We start from the raw sequence: 19,038 nt of genomic DNA, 5'->3' as shown, positions 1-19,038 counted from the left end.
AATTCTCCAAAAAAAAATAATTAGGGAAATACAAATTAATGCAACTCTGAGATTTTACGTAACATCCATCAGATGGATGGCAAAATTGACAAAGAAAGAAACAATAAACACTGATATGGCTTAAATAAAATAGGTTCAATATGGAGCAATACAATTGTACAGCCATTTTAGAAATTAACTGACCTCCAAATTAGTAGGTATCTTTGATCTAGTAATACTACTGTGAGGTCTAAAACCTAAAGAGATCAAAGAAAGTAAAATAGATCCAAATGTACAAAAATATTTGTAGTAGTTTTCTGTTTGTTTTTTGGCAGTAGCAAAGAACTAAGAACTAACATTTGAAGAAGGGCTGAACAAATAATGAGATATAAATGTAATGGAATACTATGTTGCCCTAAAAATGATGAGAAAGAGTTTCAAAGAAATTTGGGAAGATTTGTAAGAACTAATTCTGAATAAAGTAACTGCACCAAAAGAGCAATATGTAGAATAACAATGTAAAGAACTTTGAAATATTAAAGAATTCAGATGAATGAAATGCCCAGCCTTGCTTCTAGAGGACTCCTGATGAAACATTCTATTCTCATCAGACACAGAGGTGATGAATTCAGAGGGCAGATTAAGACATATATTTTTTAAACATGACCAATGGAGCAATTTATTTTATTTCACTAAGTATACAATTTATAAGAAGCTTTGTTTTTTTTTTCTCCCTTTTCTCACATCGGGGGATGGGTTGAGAAAAAGAATGTAAGTAATTGAGAATTTTTAAAAAGTAGATACTATTAACGATCTTACATGTTCAAGAGTTCTTCAAAGTGATGTAATGTTCCCTGAGGTGGGAAGTGAGCTGTGATCTAAATCCTAAGAGCTGTCATCAAGAAACTGGACAGAGGAAGATAAGTGAAATGCCACTTCTTCATTGACTGTTAATAAGTACTCTTATATGGTAAGCTCCTGATAATCCACTTTCTAAGTCAGACATTGGTCCTTCAGGGTAATTAAGATCTAGCAATATCTGACCTGAAACTGTAGCCAACTAAGTAAGAAGCTCCTCTTCCAGTCTCCAACATGCTCATTTCCTACTTCCCCAGAATCAGCTAACTGCTGTGGAAGGTACCTATTAGAAAGGGTAAGTTTGGTGCTCCAATGCAATGACCAGTGACTAGGTGTTGCTTCCTAACTGTTCACTCTGGCTTGTACAAAGTCTCCTAGGATGTTCTAACAGGTCCTGGATGGGTTGTGACAGGCAGAAAAGATCTCATTATATTATTTTTTCCTTTCAAACTCATCATTATCCAAATTTCCTATTAATGTAAAGGGTTTTAACAACTTTCTAGTCACTCAGGTCCAGAACCTCATTGTCATTTTTGTCTTTTCACTCTCATCCACGTATTCCACAACTAATCAAATCTTACCATTTCTTTGTCCAAAATATCTCTCCTATATGTGTATTTCTATCTGCCAAACTAGCCTAGTTCTTTCTATTATTATCTCTCACTTAAACTATTGTAATATTTCTTAGATTAGTTGCTTCTGCCTCAAATTTCTCCCCTCTTTCATCTGTCTTGTACATAGCTGCCAAAGCAATTTTCCTAAGGCATAGGGCCAAAACCTGTCATTCCCCTACTCAGATAACTGCAATAACTTCTCATTAACTCTAAGATCCAATACTATTTTGTCATCACCCCATCTTTCTTTAGTTCATATTTTATCTGTTTTTAATATATATCATAATTATAAATATATAATAAGGAATATACACATATAACAGGTATATTCTCAGGTTTTTGCTTTTGTTTTATCTATTTTTAAAATTGATGGAGTACATAATCAATACAACTTGAATACCACTAGAAAATATCAAATCATTTCTGAAAACAAGAAGTTTCAATATCCAAGAATAAAACTATAATAGTAGAATGATAAAGATTGAGAGAACTTTATTCAGAGACCTTTCAAATAATTTATGTACACATATAAGCAGCTTTCTCTTCTGCCTGTTTGTTATATCAGCCCTATATATACATATATATATATATATAAACATAAACTCTAAAGCAACTACTGAAAATATTTGTACAATACTCATGAACTTATCATTTTTCAATAATTTTATTCTTTTTATTTTTTTATTTTTCCAGATTACATGTTGATATAATTTTTAATAATCCCTTTCTGACATTTTGTGAATCATATTCTTCTTCCCTTTACTTCTCTACCTCCCAAAGACAGAAGATAATGTCATATAGATTATACATGTGTTATCAAATAAAATAAATTTCCATGTTCATCATGTTGTTAAAGAAGACATATATTGCTTACACTAGATAAAAATTCATGGAGAAAATAAAAGAGTATGCTTCCATCTGCATTCAGATTCTTTTTTTTTCATTTATTTTAATATTCCAAAAGCAAGTATATACATTACAGAGATTGACCACATGGAGATTCTGGAGAATCATATTAACAATCAAAGTAACAAATAGTCATGATGAATCTATAAAATTAACCTTATTGTCTTTGAATTGTCCCTACCCACCTCCTCCAATTCTGGAAGTTTCTCCTCCCACAGGGGAGGGAGAAAATTCCATATATAAAGAAACGTAAGTATATAACAGAAAGAAGATTAATTTCATTTGGGGTTGAATAATCATACCCATACAAGTGCAAAAAAAGATAATACAGCAGAATGAATAGAGGAGATGTCTTAGGATCAGGAAAATGCAGTAAGCACAGTAATGCAGCTTTTTTCTTCTCCAAATTTAGGTAAAATGTAGGTGAATTTCCATAAAATTAGCTAGTCTGATCTTCAGACAATGTTCAGTCCATTACTGGGCTGTACAGTCTCTTCTGGTTGTTTGGACTTGCCTTCACAATTCTGAATTACTTTTACTCCAAGATGAGACACTGAATTAGGTTTTCAGTAGAGGCAAACATATTAACATACTTCAATATACCAGGGCTTACCACTGATAGAATTTGACCTTTCAAGAAGTGCTCAAATTCATGGCTGCCAAACAAAAATTTACATTTAAATGAGATGTTTTTAATATTTGGTCCACACTTTCCTTGGATTTTTTAATATTTTGGTCATTGCTTATTCATATATTTAGTTTCTATTACAATCCTATGAATTTTGTTTTATGTATTAAAAAAAAACAATGTTCTGAGAAGTTCTGGATCTTAATAAGAATGCCAAAGAAGCCCTGATTTAGATGAATTTTCATAAAAATCAATTGGAAGTTTGATACTACTGAACTAACTGAAATTCTGGCAAACAATATCAAAACATCTTCAACTTTAAATACCAACTAATTTCTAGGTGAAATGTGAGTACACATGCTTGTTTGCATGTTGTCTCCTCTATTAGAATGTGAGTCCTTTGAAGGAAAAGATGGTGTTTTTGCTTTTCTTTATATCCTCAATGTCAGCACATAATAATAATTCTTTAACAAATGCTTGTTGACCAACAAATATGTTAAAAAAATTGGCAGTTACCTTATTCTCTTAATGAAAAGAATTTTAAAGTGTTTATATGTTTTGTTTTGGAATGATTTTTAGATTTATTTTCACTATAAAATACTTATGAAATATTTTTCCAAGTTTTTGTTAAAATTGATTTTACGTCAAGGAATAATAGTTGTAAAGATATTTGTTAAGTAATATAAAAAGTGAACCTTGTATTAAAGTTTTAAAACAGAAGTTCTAAATAACTAAGGTTCATGTGGTTAAAATAAGAACTATATTGACAAAAAGTGAAGTTATAATGGATGTCAATTCCAAAAAAATAAAGAGAAATTCAGTCTAGCCATGAGAACCAAGTCATTCATTAAAACCACAAACTGAGATTTCATTGTGTAGCCTTGTATACATTTACACATTGTCTGAACCATAAATTCATCCATAGAAGTAATTTGACTTAGGTTTCTTCCATATTAATAGAAGGCCAGACATGTGGGCTTAAATTCAATTCATAAAATCTAAACACTATAGCAGTAGGAGGTAAGATTATTAAGTTCCCTTAAGACAAAGGATCTATTGCATTTGACATTGAGGATACTTAGTCATTGAGGAAGAAAGTAGTTGAAAATAAACTTTTTTTTTTTCAGTGAACTGTACTTAAAATAAACTGACCTTCTTAAAATTTTTGTTTAAGTCAACCAAACTGAGCAGGAAGATGTGATCCTTTGCTCCAAGCAGCAGCCTGCCCCTCTCCTCATCTAACAGCAGGGTTTGGAAATCCAGCCCTTCTGATGAACCCAGGAAAGGAATACAGCTGTTTGAAAGCAGCAAGTCTGTGGGAAAATGAAAGGCCAGAAAAATTATTTTCAAATCAAAATGTTGACTTAAGACTTACTGTTCACTTTGTAAATATATGTACACAGCATGGAAGTTTCAGTTTGGATAACTACAATGTACAATTTATTGTTCTTTGTGTATAGTATTGTTCTTGTGAATCTGAACCAAATTTAAATTAATAATGCTTCAATATCTGTATTCAGTAAAAATGAAGGAATATGAGTACACACAGTTGTGATTGGTAAAAAAAGATGAAAAAAGTCTATATGATGTCCTAAGATATCACCTATTGTATTTCCTCACAAGGTTAAATTTTCTTTTTCATTTAAAATAGCACATCATCACCAACGTATGAAGAATATTAAAATAATAAGTCAGTAAAGAAGATAGCATTGTACAATAGACCAAGGACCTAGGTATGGGTCCCTAATTCATCCTTTCTAGACTTACATATTTATTGCTAAAACTTAGATGAAAATCTAGGTGTCCTGATGCTCAGAGAACTGTTCTGAGCACACACACACACACACACACACACACACACCACTCTTTTATCTCTTCCCTCTATGAAACAGACATGACTCTTAATAACTTTGGGATCAGTTCAAGAAGAAAATTATCTTTTAAAAAATTGGCCCCAAATTCTACATTTTTTGGATCTATCTTCTGATATAGAAAATGAAATTGGTGAACCTTGTTTTCTTTTTAAATTATAACATTAGGTTTTTCCAGAATACATGTCAATATATGTTTTCAATATATGTTTTCTTATTCTTTGCAATCTATTTTCTCTCTTCCCATCTCACTCCATTCTCCTCCCCAAGAAGGCAGGTAATATGGTATATGTTATACATATATTATCATATAATACACATTTCCATGTTAATTATGTTGTGAAAGAAGACACATATTACTTTCACTAGAGAAGAATTTATAGAGTAAAAGAATGGCATGATTTCAGTTTCATTTGGTCTCAGTCAGTTCCTTCTATGGAAGTGAATATCTTTTTCTTTGTCATGAATCTCTTGGAGCTGTCCTGGCCCCTTGCCTTGTTGATAATCGTAAAGTCATTCATAGTTGATCATCATACATTATTATTGTTACTGTGTATATGAACCTTGTTTTTTAAAGTCAATCAGTGCAATGCCTCTTTGAGAGCTAATAAAAAGGCTTCTGTTTATGACACTCCCTTCAAGAAGTAGATGTACATCTCTTTTAAAAAATAGGCATTTCATTTCTGCTTTTTAAGAAGTTATGAAAGCAGTTTTAGGTGCCAGTCCTGGGGTCAGGAGGACCTAGGCTCAAATACCCTCAGGCAGTTCCTAACTGTGTGACCCTGGGCAAGTCACTGAACCTGATTGCCTGGCCCTTGCCACTCTTGTCTCTTAGAAGGGATGCTAAGAAATACAGTAAAATTATTTTTTTTAAGTAAATTCATCTCTTCATTCCACACATTCATTTATGGTTATTTATCAGAACACCGCAGTTAGAATCAAGGTTCCAATGTCGACTCTACCCTTTGCTATCTTTTTGGCTGTGGACAAGTGACCACCTCTTTGATTCGTAATTTCCTAACCTGTAAAACTTGCAATATATTTCACTAGGCTGTTCACAGGCTATATAAGTGCTCTGCACAACCTAAAATCGGTATCCATGTGGATTATTGTTAATATTTCTGAGTATTCCTTTTCATTTCCAATATTTGACTAAGATTAAAATGTTATTTTCTTTAAATATCCAGTTTAGTCACTTAACTAGATTTCTAAATGTGTGTGGAAGGTTCTGTATTTATACTGGAATGCCTGGCTTTTGTGGAATGAAAAGGGATTAGTTCAGAGTTTTGACAAACTATGAGAGTACATATCTTGATGAAGATGTGATACTATCTAAAGTTTCAAGTGACTGTGATGTCACAAACCTCAGAGGCCTGGTTGAGATTTCTAGAACTTATTTTATGTGCACTGGATAGAAGTTTGCATAATATACACTCTGTGCTAATTATTTTTCTATGAAACTAAATACAATGTTGTAATAGCTTGTCAGCCCATAGCACCGCTGGTGTTGTATTTCTCAGAAATTACAAAAGTGCAGAACTTGTCTTTATATGGGCAAGCGTCCAACTAATTTCCCATAATAGTCCTAAGGTGGAGGTAAGAGGAAGAATGGAAGAGAAAACGGATGAGAAGAACAAAATCCGGAGCAATATCCAAAGAATACTCTTTTCCTCATTGCCTCTTCTTCAGCCAGATGGCCCTATCGCTTCAGTGAGATTTCCTGATAATTTTCCAACCAGGAAGAAAGAAATAGGAAAACTAGAAATATAGGAAATAATTTCACGGAGGATATCTCATTCTAACTAGTAAAAAGTATCATATGAACCAGGTTCTATTTCAAATGTCCATGGATGGTCTATAAAATGAAATACAGATTCAAAACAAAATGATACATACTTCATTGGGGGTAAAACACAGCTTTCTACAAAGAAATACATTTTCTGTTGTTGCACCATAAACATTGTGATTTCTTTCTACCTTCCTACTTCCTAACATGATAATAAATCATTTTTGTCTTTACCAGTATAGAAGGCAGGTCTAGGGAAGGAGAAAAATATAATATTTATAAAAAAGTCCAAATCATCCACTGTAATCCTTATAATCCACTATTATTGTTAGTTTCCAAACAAATTGGACTGGAGAAAAACAGCTGTAAAAATAATAGTTAACCTGAAGCGTCGTCATTCAAGAATGATTAAATGATGTCTTGTGACTTCATGTTACTAGTTAAAAAAAATAAAAGGCATGCTTCATCAAGTCAGTAGCCAAGCTAAATAACAAGCCTTGGACAGTACTTGTGGAAATCTCCTGGTCTGTAAGTATGGGTTGTTTTGAAGGCAGCTTTGGGACGGGGATTTGAACAGGTTCCCTCTTTCCTAAGCAGGTTATCTTTCTTGCAGTTTTGCCAAGCAAAGCAAAGTCATCTATCTCTCTTACCAACACATCTTCCATCAAAAGGCATAACATAAAATCGTTAGCTCCTAAAGATACATTCTAACACCAATGAGCACTCTAGCCAGGTGATCTAGAGACACACACAAAAAAGAGACTGCATATTCAGTTGAGTAATCTGTGAAAATAAGTTAACAAACTGCCAACTTTAGTGTCAAGGCTCTTTAGAGAAGAATTCCCCACAACCCGGTCTGCTCTGGCACTGAGCCATACCTTGTCAGCCTTTTGGGCAAAAAGTGTGTTTTCACAAGGGGGGAAAGGGGTGAGATTTAGGTGCAAGGCAAAAGAGTTTCCCATGAGAGCAGTTCACAGGGAGACATGAGCTCGAGAGGGGTGAAGTTCAATAGTACAAGCTCCTTCCCAAGATAATTTAAACATTCTTTCTTTATCTTAAGTACAGGCTGTCTCTTTGACCTCATTCCCCATCATCACCTTGTTCTTACTCCTTTCTTTAGCAACCTCTCCTCTTACTGCCTGCCAGCTGTTTCTTGCTTGGGAAATCTGTTAGGACCCCAACACCTGTCTCATTCTTTATCTGTTATTCTATTTAACCTCTTGGATGGACAGTTTGGACCAGACCTAGGATTCCACTGGTATAGGGAAGTCCCTAACACACTGGCACCTGCTTCATGGTTTAGATATTTGCCCGAGCCACCGATTGAAGCGGCTTTGTGTTTTGAACAGTCACAAACTCAGTGTGTCTGAAGTGGGATTTAAATCTGGGTTTTCCTGATTCCCAGGCCAGATCTCTCTATCTAGTGCCTTGATAACAAAGGTAAAAAATCTCTATTAGAGAAGGAAATGGAAAACCACTCCACCCTAAATGGGGTAGCAAAGGGTCAGACATAAATGAAAATGACCAAATCTCAATAATTATTCATAGTTTTAGAGGCAGAAGAGACCTCTTAAGCATTTTGTCCAATCTAGTTTTGAGGGAAAAGAGTAATATTGTTCAAGTGACTTGTCCAGAGGGATGCAGCTCGTGCCAGAATAATCCAATCCTAAATCTTCTGAATATGTCTGATATTATTCACTATATCAAGATGTAATCTCAAATGAATATTTCTAGAAATAGACTATAATCAAGTTCAAAACCTGAATATTTCTTAAATGGCTAATATGCAGAACTTTAAAATTAGAAAGGACCTGTAAGATCATTTAACCCCTCTCTTGCTCCCTTATTAGTCTACATAAAATGTTAGGATTGACCTTTCCTAATTTGATAAATAAAAATTTAAAATATGAAGGATTTTGCTATAGAGATAAGCATTGAGCATGGATTAATGGGAGAGAAAAGGATTACCTCAACACTATTGAAAATCCCTAGGCCAAATAATTTTAGCTCCAGTAGAGATTACTTACACCAAAGTTATAATGTAATAGATGAGAAAACTAAGGTTCCCAGAAATAAGATGATTTGTCCCCAGTTAGTCAGTTATTTCCTTCTTTTCTTTATAGACTTTACAATTTTTGTCTATTTTAAATCATTAATTCAGAACCATCTCTTCCAACTAGAATGTCACTGGGGCCACTACACTCAACAAACACAATGTTTTTGTATTTGTAAAGGCAAATAAGCAGTACTTTTAAAGGAACAGTATAAATTTATGAGATGTAAAAAATATATGTACACACATATATATATATATAAATATATGTAAAGAAGGGAAAGGATGGACTCGTCTAATAAATCCCCTTATTTTATTGATGAAAAAAATGATGAAATTTATTTGACTTGTCCACAGATCACATGGATAGAAAGAAGCAAAGGTGAGATATGAACCTATATCTTCTGACTCTTACATCCAAACTCTATTATAACACACTGTCTCTCTTGTCCCATAATAACCAGAATGAAAATATCTTAGCACATAAAAGCAGGGATGCTAGCATTTTACAGAAGAGGAAACCAAGGCCAAAGAATGTGAAGTGATTTACTCAAGATCATCTAACTAGGAGATTAACTATCCAACATATGGTCCAAGGACCACATATAATTGATGGAAGAGCTTCAGCAAAAAAAGAAAAAAAAACTTTTTAGGACTAATCATCTAACTACCACTATTATTGTATAAATGATAGGCATTAATTATTATGCCATCAGTCTTATTTGCCCAGTTACTAATTGCAAAAATCCACATAACCTATCTTATGCAAATGTTTCAGATAAAGAGACAACATGTTTCAGAACTGATATTTAAATGACACAAACTTTATGACCAATATGGAAGTCATGTGACCTTTTTGAATCTCAATTTTCTCAATGTGGGAAAGAGGGATAATAACACTAATACTATTTACCTCACAAAAATTATTTTAAGGACAAATAAAAGTAGAATTGAGAGGTAATTTTGTATAATTCAAAAAAAGTTGAACCACCTTAAAAAGAATCTAGTTCTCTAATACATAGCTGCTTTTTGCCCTTTAGCATACCACAAAGGGCCTGTGTAATGAAGACAAAACCAAAAACAAAGGGAAAAAATCCTATAGATAGAACTTTCCTATTTTGTATTATCACTTTTTATTTTAGTTACCACTAAAAAAAAAAGTTTCTCTGGACCAAATCCCATTTACCGCCTAGTGAACTGTCACCTAGTGACAATTTTCTTCAGAGAACAATTCACTGATGATCTATTCACTTCCTCTCTCACAGGAAAATAGTGAATAGTCATAAAAGCCTAATAAACGAACACAATAGTCATATACATTCTTCCAAGAGAACTTTCTCAGTGTCTATTAGATGACCAAAGTCCTTCCCGTTGCCACTCCCTACACAGTTGGATGCACAATTCTAACATTATTGCCAGAGATACTTAACCTGGGTGGAGACACAAGTTTATTCTTGAAAAGAATAAAAGAAGCATTAATTATGGAACTGACCCTCATAACAACCCAGTGAGGTAGGGGGCCATTATTATTCCCATTTTATAATTGAGGAAACTGAGGCAGGCAGTGATTTTCCCAGAGTTATACCAATAGCAAATGCCTGAGGATGGATTTGTACTTAGACATTCCTGATTTCATAAATAATACTCCATTTTTCTGTACTATCTAAAAGACAACTTAAAAATGATTGTTAGCAAACTAATAAGACTTGCATTCCCATGGCACACCTTTTGGGAATCAAAAAAGAGCAAAGTCTTTAAGGTCTTATAATATGATATATATAATTTTATAGAATCAGGTAAATTTAGAGCTAGAAAGGAACTTTAAAGAGTATCAGTCTGATACCTCCTCAAGATCACAATCTAGTAACTGGTGGAATTGAAATTTAACCTTGTCTTCTAATTTCTTTTCAACACTGAGAAAATAAATTTTAAGTGGCAACTTAAATAGATTCAAAAACCCAGAGGAATGATTAAAAGTATCTTTATGTACCCTTTACTTTACTATGTGTAACTAACCACAGGACCTATCTTTTCAAAACCTTCTCCACATACCTGACCACTTCACTATGATTCCAACTCACTCTATCCTTGAAGGGGGAACTTCTCAAATCTTCTCCAACAGCCAATCTGGAAGCCTGATTTCTAGTCCAAAGAATGGGCTTCTACCCTGACTAGAGGAAGCTGAACTCTTTGATACACAATGAGTCATATCCTACTTGGGTTAGAAGATTCAATTTGAGACCAAGGCTCCTGGTCCCATTATTGCCAGATTCTTCCTGTTAAGCTCACAAACCCATAGGAAAAACCTCATAATCACTGTCATCATCATTACCCCCACCACCATTATCCCCACCACAATTACCTCTACCATCACCCTTGTCATCATCTCCATCTCTCTATCTCTGTTTCCTGTTTCTCTCTCTCTCTCTCTCTCTCTCTCTCTCTCTCTCTCTCTCTCTCTCTCTCTCTCTCTCTCTGTCTCTCTCTCTCTGTCTCTCTTATAAAATAATCCCCTCTCTATGATTGGGAGATCCCTAACATTTCTCTGTAGATTGTCTCCCCTTCTTATCCAATCTCTGTGATGACTGGGTAACATGAATGATCCTAGGAAAAATTAAAAAATAAACCAATTTTATTTTTGAAGTCTACCTCTCTCCTTTTGTCCACCTACCACCTCTTAGAACATGCCTTCTTCCTTCTTCTACATAACCAATATTTTCATATAATCCTCCGAATACTCAGAAAACCCTATTTTAGCACACTTCGCACTCCCTGAAACTCTCCCTTCAAAAGTACTTAATACTCAGAGAGGAGTTCAGAGAAAAACAGTGTTATCATAACAGTTCATGCTAAAATATCAATCAGTAAGCATAAGTGCCCACTATGTGCAAACCACTGTGCTGAGTGTGAGGATATGAATAACTGACAGCCCTCCCCATGCTCAGATACCCTTTCCTTTCTCCCTCTCTCTTTAATTTCCTTTGTTCTCTTTTCCCAAACCACTAATTAAACTCTGTTTAAGTATGCACAATTTTATAGTCTATATCTTCTAACCTCATAATAATGAAAATTAGGTAAAACTTAACAACCCTGGTCAATTTCCAGTAAATTTCTGGACAATATTCTTTTGACTCTATTTCAGGATCAGAAAATTTATATTCTCTCTTGCTTTTGCTTTTCAGTTTTCCTGTATTTTTCAGACAGAACCTTGCTAATTATTTGGTTAATTAGGTGCTAGACAGAACATTATCCACAGCAATAATAAATCACCAGATATGACATAAGAGAACATATTTTGAAAAGTATGAACTCTATTTTATCATCAGATTTGCCCTTTTGCCAGCTCAGGATGCTAAGTGGGATCATAACAGTTTCACATTTTGACATTTCAGTACACACCCATGATTTTAAATGATAGATATTTCTACTGGCAAGGTTTCAATGGGAGAAATTTTATATAACAAAGAATAAGGAACATTCATGATTAAAAGTTACAAGGCTTCTTCCATCGTTAGTCTCAAAAGCTTTGCTATAGCATTTTTTCCTAGTGACCTTTTAAAGAAGTTTTTATAGTTAGAACATGACTATAATAATGTCATAATGGAATAAAATTTCTATAAAGTAGGTGTGTTGATAAAGCGAAAGAATGTTCTTGCTGGTTTGACATGTGTTTTCTTAACTCCTTTAAAAGATATTTTTTAAATACAGTCTTCTTTAATTAGAGTATGAACTTAAAAGCAGGGATGTTCTTGCTTCTTCTGTTTGTATACCCCTGCACTCAGCACACAAGTGCTGAATAAATGATTTTTCATTCATTCATTCATAAAAGAAACGGCTCTCTCCTGTCTCCTGGTTCTCTTTTTATCTTTCAGAGTCCTGCTTAGTCTCCCAAATAACTCTACAATTCTTTTCTGGGTTCCCCTTATTTCTTTGTGCTCTTTCTTTTCAATATCTTTAGTTTCCACCTGTTTAGCTATCATTTCTATGAAGACAACTCAAGATCTATTTATACAGCCTTTATCTCTCCCTTGAAATCCATCCCTACATATCAGATTGCCTATTGGACATTTCCAAAGGGATGGCCAAAAGGCATCTCAAACTTACTCCTGGTGGATTCCCAATTGGTCACTCTTCATTCCAGCCTCCACCCTTCCATGCACACATACACACTATAGATGCTCCATAAGGCTGCCACCCAGATAGTATTAAAGTGACCATTTCATACGCCCGTTCAAGATATTCCAAAGGCTCCACCTTGCCTCTAAGAAAAGCAAATGGTCCTAATTTCAAGATTTAATCTTCCGCAGCTTGATTCTAGGCTACCTTTTTAGATTTTTTGAACATTATTCTCAAAGCACTCCATGTTCTATCCAAACTGGTGTACCTATTCCCAGCTCATGGCATTTCATCTTCATACTTTTATGTCTTTGAGGGAGCCATCTGCCTCAACTGGCATCTACTCCCTCTACTGTTCTTCCCAATTGCGTGAGATTGTGGACTCTTAGATTCAGCTCAGAAACATATTTTCTGATCCTATCATTGGCTCCTGGTACTTTTTATCCAAAATTTACTTTGCATATGTGTTGTTTGTTTTGTATTTATGTTTCTGTATGCATACATTTATATAATATGTATTTTGTAATATAAACAGTAATATAATATATACATTTCACATGCATATTTATACATAGTACCTATATATTATATTATGTACACATAATCCATGTATAAAATATATGCATTATAATAAATAATGCATTATATAATAATATTACATATGTAAAATGCCTCTGTGAATATGTATTTATATTATATACGCAAATACAGATATGTAAATCATTGTTAAGATACTGGAATATTTTGTCTTTTCCTTCTCCAGTTCATTTACAGATGAGGAAACGGACAAATGGGCCTAAGTGACTTGCCCAGGGTCACACATCCTGACTCGTGGCCCAGCAGTCTATCCAATAGGCCAAGTAGCTGCCCATAATTGGTACTTAATAAATACTGGATGCATGGAAGGACTGATGGATGGATGGACAAGAAGGCATGTTGTACTACTTGGGTCTAGGCAACTATGATATAATTTCAATCAAATCAATTCAATTACCAAGTAATAACTTTGGTGTTAAACATTCAAAGTAAAATAATAATTAAATATTAGAGCTGAAAGAAACAGTATTTATGTAAAGTTTTTTAGGATTCTTAGAATTGGAAAACACCTAAAATCATCCAATACACACTCTTATTCTTATATATGAGAACGTAGGATCAGAAAAGAAAAAAAAATGATGTCTTCATTTTAGTTTATGGCAGAGCCAGGCCTAAGACCCAGACCTAATTTTGTAATCATATTTTAAGATTATTAAATTATGATGATTTATCAGTGAATAATTAAGAAATCAGTGATATAACAGGTCAATTCACTGATCATCAAAACTCGTGAAATTTCCTATACTTTGATACTGAAAATAGTAGGCTATTTTGATTTAAAAAAGTTTTAAATTCTTCAGTATGTCTATTTACACTAGGATAAATTAAAATTATGAGTGAAAAATTCCTAGCCTGAATTTTTAATTAGCATGCCAACTACTCATAAATATACGAGGAATTCCCCTTTCAAAGGAGTAGTTGCTTTGTTATTTACCTTAAAATGATCATTTACATGCCCAGAATTAATTACTATATTGGTGGGAGGAGGTTCCTTAACTTATTGCTAAACCATTGAAGGGTATGATCCACCTAGTTAGTCCAATTTAATGATTCCTCACCTTTATGCTTTCCCACAACTAGAAATGAAGGTGCATGGATTCAAAAATTCATTAACTAAAGCAGGAATGGACAAGCTGACAAAGGGAAGCTTTGTTTCAGTCTGGCTTTGCAAATGCATGTTCTGTCATGTATGGCAGAGGAATTCTGAATTAAGATTCCAAAACATTGTGGTACAACTACTATGGTGGCTTACATTTAATATCAGACTTTAATTAAATTAATTCATTAATTTATTATGTCTGAACACAACAATGCCTACCAAGAAGTCTGGAAATGGGTTTTTAATTGATAAAAAAACAAACTATCAGACAAAGTCAAACAAATAAAAGCTTAGCACCCACATAGAAACCATCTAATATTATACTCTAATATTACAGATGAAGAACCTGAGTTCATAGAAATTTTAAAAATTACTCAAGAATAAATGAAAGGCCCCTAGCCTCCTAATTCCTTTCCCTCTTTCTCTCAGAGGAGAGCATTTTGTGAAGCTAAGAAAACAGACATTCAACAATTGTATATTAAATATTATTGATAGTACTTATTAAAATTAGTGTTTTTATTTCCTATTAGTCCCCCTAGAGTAGAATGGGAAATGAAGGACCTAGACTCTAATTCCAGCTCTGGTACTGATTTGAGTGGTAACAGTGGGAAAGTAATTTCACAATTATGGATTTCAGCTTCATCATATATAAAAATAATACAATGAAGTAGATTATCTCTAGCCTCTTTGGCCTTTTTCACTTTTAATTGTAACAGGTAACATTTATATAATGTATTATATATTCTAGGTCCTGAGCTAAGAGTTTTATAATTATTATCTCATTTGATCCACACAACAATGCTGGGAGGTAGGTAGAATTATTATTCCCATTTTATAGATAATGAAAATTAGACAAATAGATGTTAAGTGATTAGCCAGAATTACACAGCTATTAAGTGTGTGAGGTCAAAGCTGAACTCAGGTCTTCCTGACTCCTGACCCAGTGTTCGACCCACTATACCCCAAACTGCCTAAGTAATTTATGTTTTCTATGATTCCAAACCACATTTTGATTATTATTAAGAATATTATCTTAAAAGCAGAAGTATACTTCAAATCAGCAATTTCATCTCTGTTATTTTTTCTATATTTTCTATTAGGATTATTGGAACTTTAAGTTCACTTGTTCAGACTATATGTAGCTTACAAAGTCTGATCAAATAAAGCTTTTGAACTTACTTTTTCTGTAAAAATATTTTTATTCCCCACTCATTCCTCCTTTAAAATGAATAGGCTTAAGCAATATGTTTACAGCAAGTAGAGATGATCCAGGACTCTAAGACCTAAACTCAATGATCAGCTGTAATATTTCCTAGTTGTGTGACAGAGAAAACCACTTAAATTAGTGTCTTAGTCTCATTAATAAAATGAGAATACTATTTCAATATATTCCACACAGTGTTCTTCTGTTGAAAAGACTTTGATGACCACAATTATATAAATCTGATCAACAATCACTATTATTACAACAATGGAACTGGAAGATCCAGGAAAAGTGTGATAAGGATTTAAACAATGACAGTAACAGCAGGACCACAGAGAAGGAGCCAGAGGTGAGAGATTTTGTGAGAGATTTCCAAGAGTTGTATTTGAATCCCTTGTATAAGTTTGTATTTACTTTATACTTATGCTGTAGCTATTTATGTAGCTAATGACTCCTTTTAATATCTAAATATGTTATCTAGAAAAAGAAGAGGTTATCTTGGTTTTGAACATCTTGAGCTTGAGATACCTTTGAGATTTCTAGTTTGAGATATCCAAAACCAAGTTGGAGATGTGAAGAGATTGGTGTTGCACAAGTAGATTTGAGAGTTATCCACAAAGTGATGATATTTGAAATCATGGGACCAATGAGAACACTAATTGAAAAAGTCTTAAGGGAGAAAAATAGATGACCCACTTTGAGGAACTTCTCCCACTTAGCAGGAGTGGCATGGATATAGTTCCAACAAAGAAGACAGGAGTGACCATAGGTAAGAGAAAGAGCAGAGAACAGTGTTCTAAATATTTAGGAAGAACTCATAGTGTGAAATATTACAGAGAGGTCAAGAAGGATGGGGACTGGGAAAAGGCCATTAGATTAGGCAATTAAGAAATCATTAACAATTCTCTGGAGAGAGCAGTTTCAGTGGGAGTCAGAATCCAAAGAGTTAAAGAGAGAGTAAAACTAAAAGAAATGCAGAAACCCATTCTAGAGACTTTCTCAAGGAATTCAGCCACAAAATGACTGAGAAATACAGAATGATAGGTAGGTAGTGAATGAATCTCACATTTTTGTGTGTGCACACATGTGCTTGCATTTGTATATTGAGAGAGAAAAAAAAAGAGATGGAGACAGAAAGAGATTGAGAGTTTTCAAAAGAGCATAAAGCCAAGAGCATGAAATTATTTACTTTCTCTTGGCATATTGATTCATAAGCCCATCATGTCTTGAAAACAATATCAGATAATCTGAGATCTTTGTTTCATGCCTCAATTTGTCAACTTGTACTGACTGGTTTCTGTTCTGGGAGGTGCCCCATTAGAGATCTAAATAAAGTAATGATTAAATATTTATTAAATTGGTTTTAAAAAAGAAAACAAATTTACTTAAAACACAAAGTAAATATCAGCAAAGGGGAGGTAATTAGGAGGGGAACATGAAGAGAACCAAGAGGGAAGACTACCCACATCTCATTTTAAAGGAAGTAACTTTTGCACATTTAGCAGTATTCATTTCCCATTCCTCCATCAAACTTGTTTGTCCCTTTACCCTTTCTGCTATGTTCCTTCTAGTCTTCAGGGATTTACTTAAAAATATTCTAGGCATCCACATGCCCTATGTACAAAAAGTTCTCATCCAAGTGAGGCCCTTTTGTGATTTTGAAAAGAAAGCTGTTGTGAGATACAAGATGTTTACACTGTTAGGAGGTTGATGGAGGTCAATAGTCTAAGGTTATTCTTAGTTCAAAATTATATTACACAAAATACAGCACCCCATAAGATTTGACCTGGCATAGGACTAATTTTTTTTCAAATGAGTAACAGATTTAGCATAATAAATATGAGAGCCCCAACCAGGCAACAGAAAGGAAATCTCTTCATATGACAATATCACTAACTAAGTTCATGTGTACACTGAGCTTCAAAGCTAAGTCATTCTCAGAGAACATTCTTGAACTCTAACAACTATTGAACTTCTGCTGAGTGTCTAAGAAAACACCTCGAAATGGTCTTGCAGCTGTTGGATGCTGCTGTTTCTACTGACACTTCCCATATCAAGGCAGTTATTGCCTCTGTATATTGTTGGACTTCGTCAGTCCCAAAGAATGAATGAATCATACATAGGGTTTAGGGAAAGGAAGTTGAGCTTATGCCCATACAACACTAAATGATGAAAAACAACATTAATTCTTTATTTAGCTGGGAAATGTTCATTGGCATTCTACCAAAATTTATGATTCTCTCAAAAAGATAATTTAAATTGGTGATCCCTTCCAAAGTATAAGGTTTGGATTTAAAAGTAAATCAAATTATAATTCATTGGTCAGAACTCTCACGTGAAAAGGAGGAAAAAACAGGTGAGAGTAATGCCAGTTCTTAGCTTACCTGTTGATAGGACAGAGCATACATGCACCTTCCACACTATGACCCTGTCTTTGGATTAATTCTTATTTCAGAACTTCACCCAGTGCCTAGCATATTTTGGGTGCTTAAAAAAGACTGGTTGGCTGATAATTAGCAAAAGATTCTAGCTTAGAAATAAAGAGCCTAGAAATAATGTCATGCCAAGATTCCAATGCCTTTATTTTTATCTAGAGTGCTCTCCATGACAAAGTGGTACTGAAAGGAGCCAGTGCTTATTCTGTTCTTCAACACTGCCTCTTGATTTGAGGCTTGAAAGTATTAATTGACCTAAGTGACCAACCCACAATCATAACCATCATACTACAACATAGAGATGGAGCTGGGGAGATAACTACTAATCTGATACCAAATCAGTCTTTTCTCCTACACCACCCCTTACAGACCTATTCAAACCCACCCTCAGCTTTCTATCACTTTTCAAGCTCTGTGTCTGCTTGGACACTCACTTGTATCCTTTTTGTGTTCTTAGCATATTGCTCCCTTAATCCATATGGTAAGAGAACCCTGAGCCCCCAGAATAGATTGGGAATCAGAAGCTTAAAATATCAGCAGAGTTAGTTATTTTCAGCTTAACTCCAGTGCCCAGGATCACCTTGAACCCACACAGCAAGCCTGACTCTAGGGCCAAATCCAGCACTCCAAGGCATATCCAGAATCTTCTATAAATCCTCTAGGAACACACAATCTTGCTGTCTTAACTGACATTGTTGATACCACCACTCTCCATCAATTCAATCCATTTGACCACAATATTTGCTCTCTCTTTATAATCCATTCTCTATTTGTATAGGGCCTTTAGGGTCATAGATTCAGAGCAGAGGGGATCCTATTTGCTGGGTAAGTCCAGCACCCCTTTATTTTACAAATGAGGAAACTGAGACACACATTGATTAAGTGACTTTCC

General features: G+C 34.2%; 1 protein-coding gene across 7 annotated transcripts in view; it reads right to left on the bottom strand.

The window, feature by feature from the left end:
- Positions 1–19,038, bottom strand: part of SEMA3D (semaphorin 3D) — a 242,136-nt gene that overhangs the window by 118,197 nt on the left and 104,901 nt on the right. For 6 of the 7 annotated variants that reach the window (XM_056799465.1, XM_056799464.1, XM_016426051.2 and 3 more), the window contains one exon: positions 4,138–4,298. In XM_056799465.1, the coding sequence (XP_056655443.1) occupies positions 4,138–4,298 (161 nt within the window). Of the gene's footprint in view, positions 1–4,137; positions 4,299–10,747; positions 10,919–19,038 lie in introns of those variants that run through there. The other variant, XM_056799469.1, reaches the window with a different exon arrangement.

Source organism: Monodelphis domestica, chromosome 5 (genome assembly GCF_027887165.1).
Source record: "Monodelphis domestica isolate mMonDom1 chromosome 5, mMonDom1.pri, whole genome shotgun sequence".
NCBI lineage: Eukaryota > Metazoa > Chordata > Mammalia > Didelphimorphia > Didelphidae > Monodelphis > Monodelphis domestica.
Note: the sequence above shows the minus strand (reverse complement) of the source record. Positions and strands in the feature narration are given on the sequence as shown.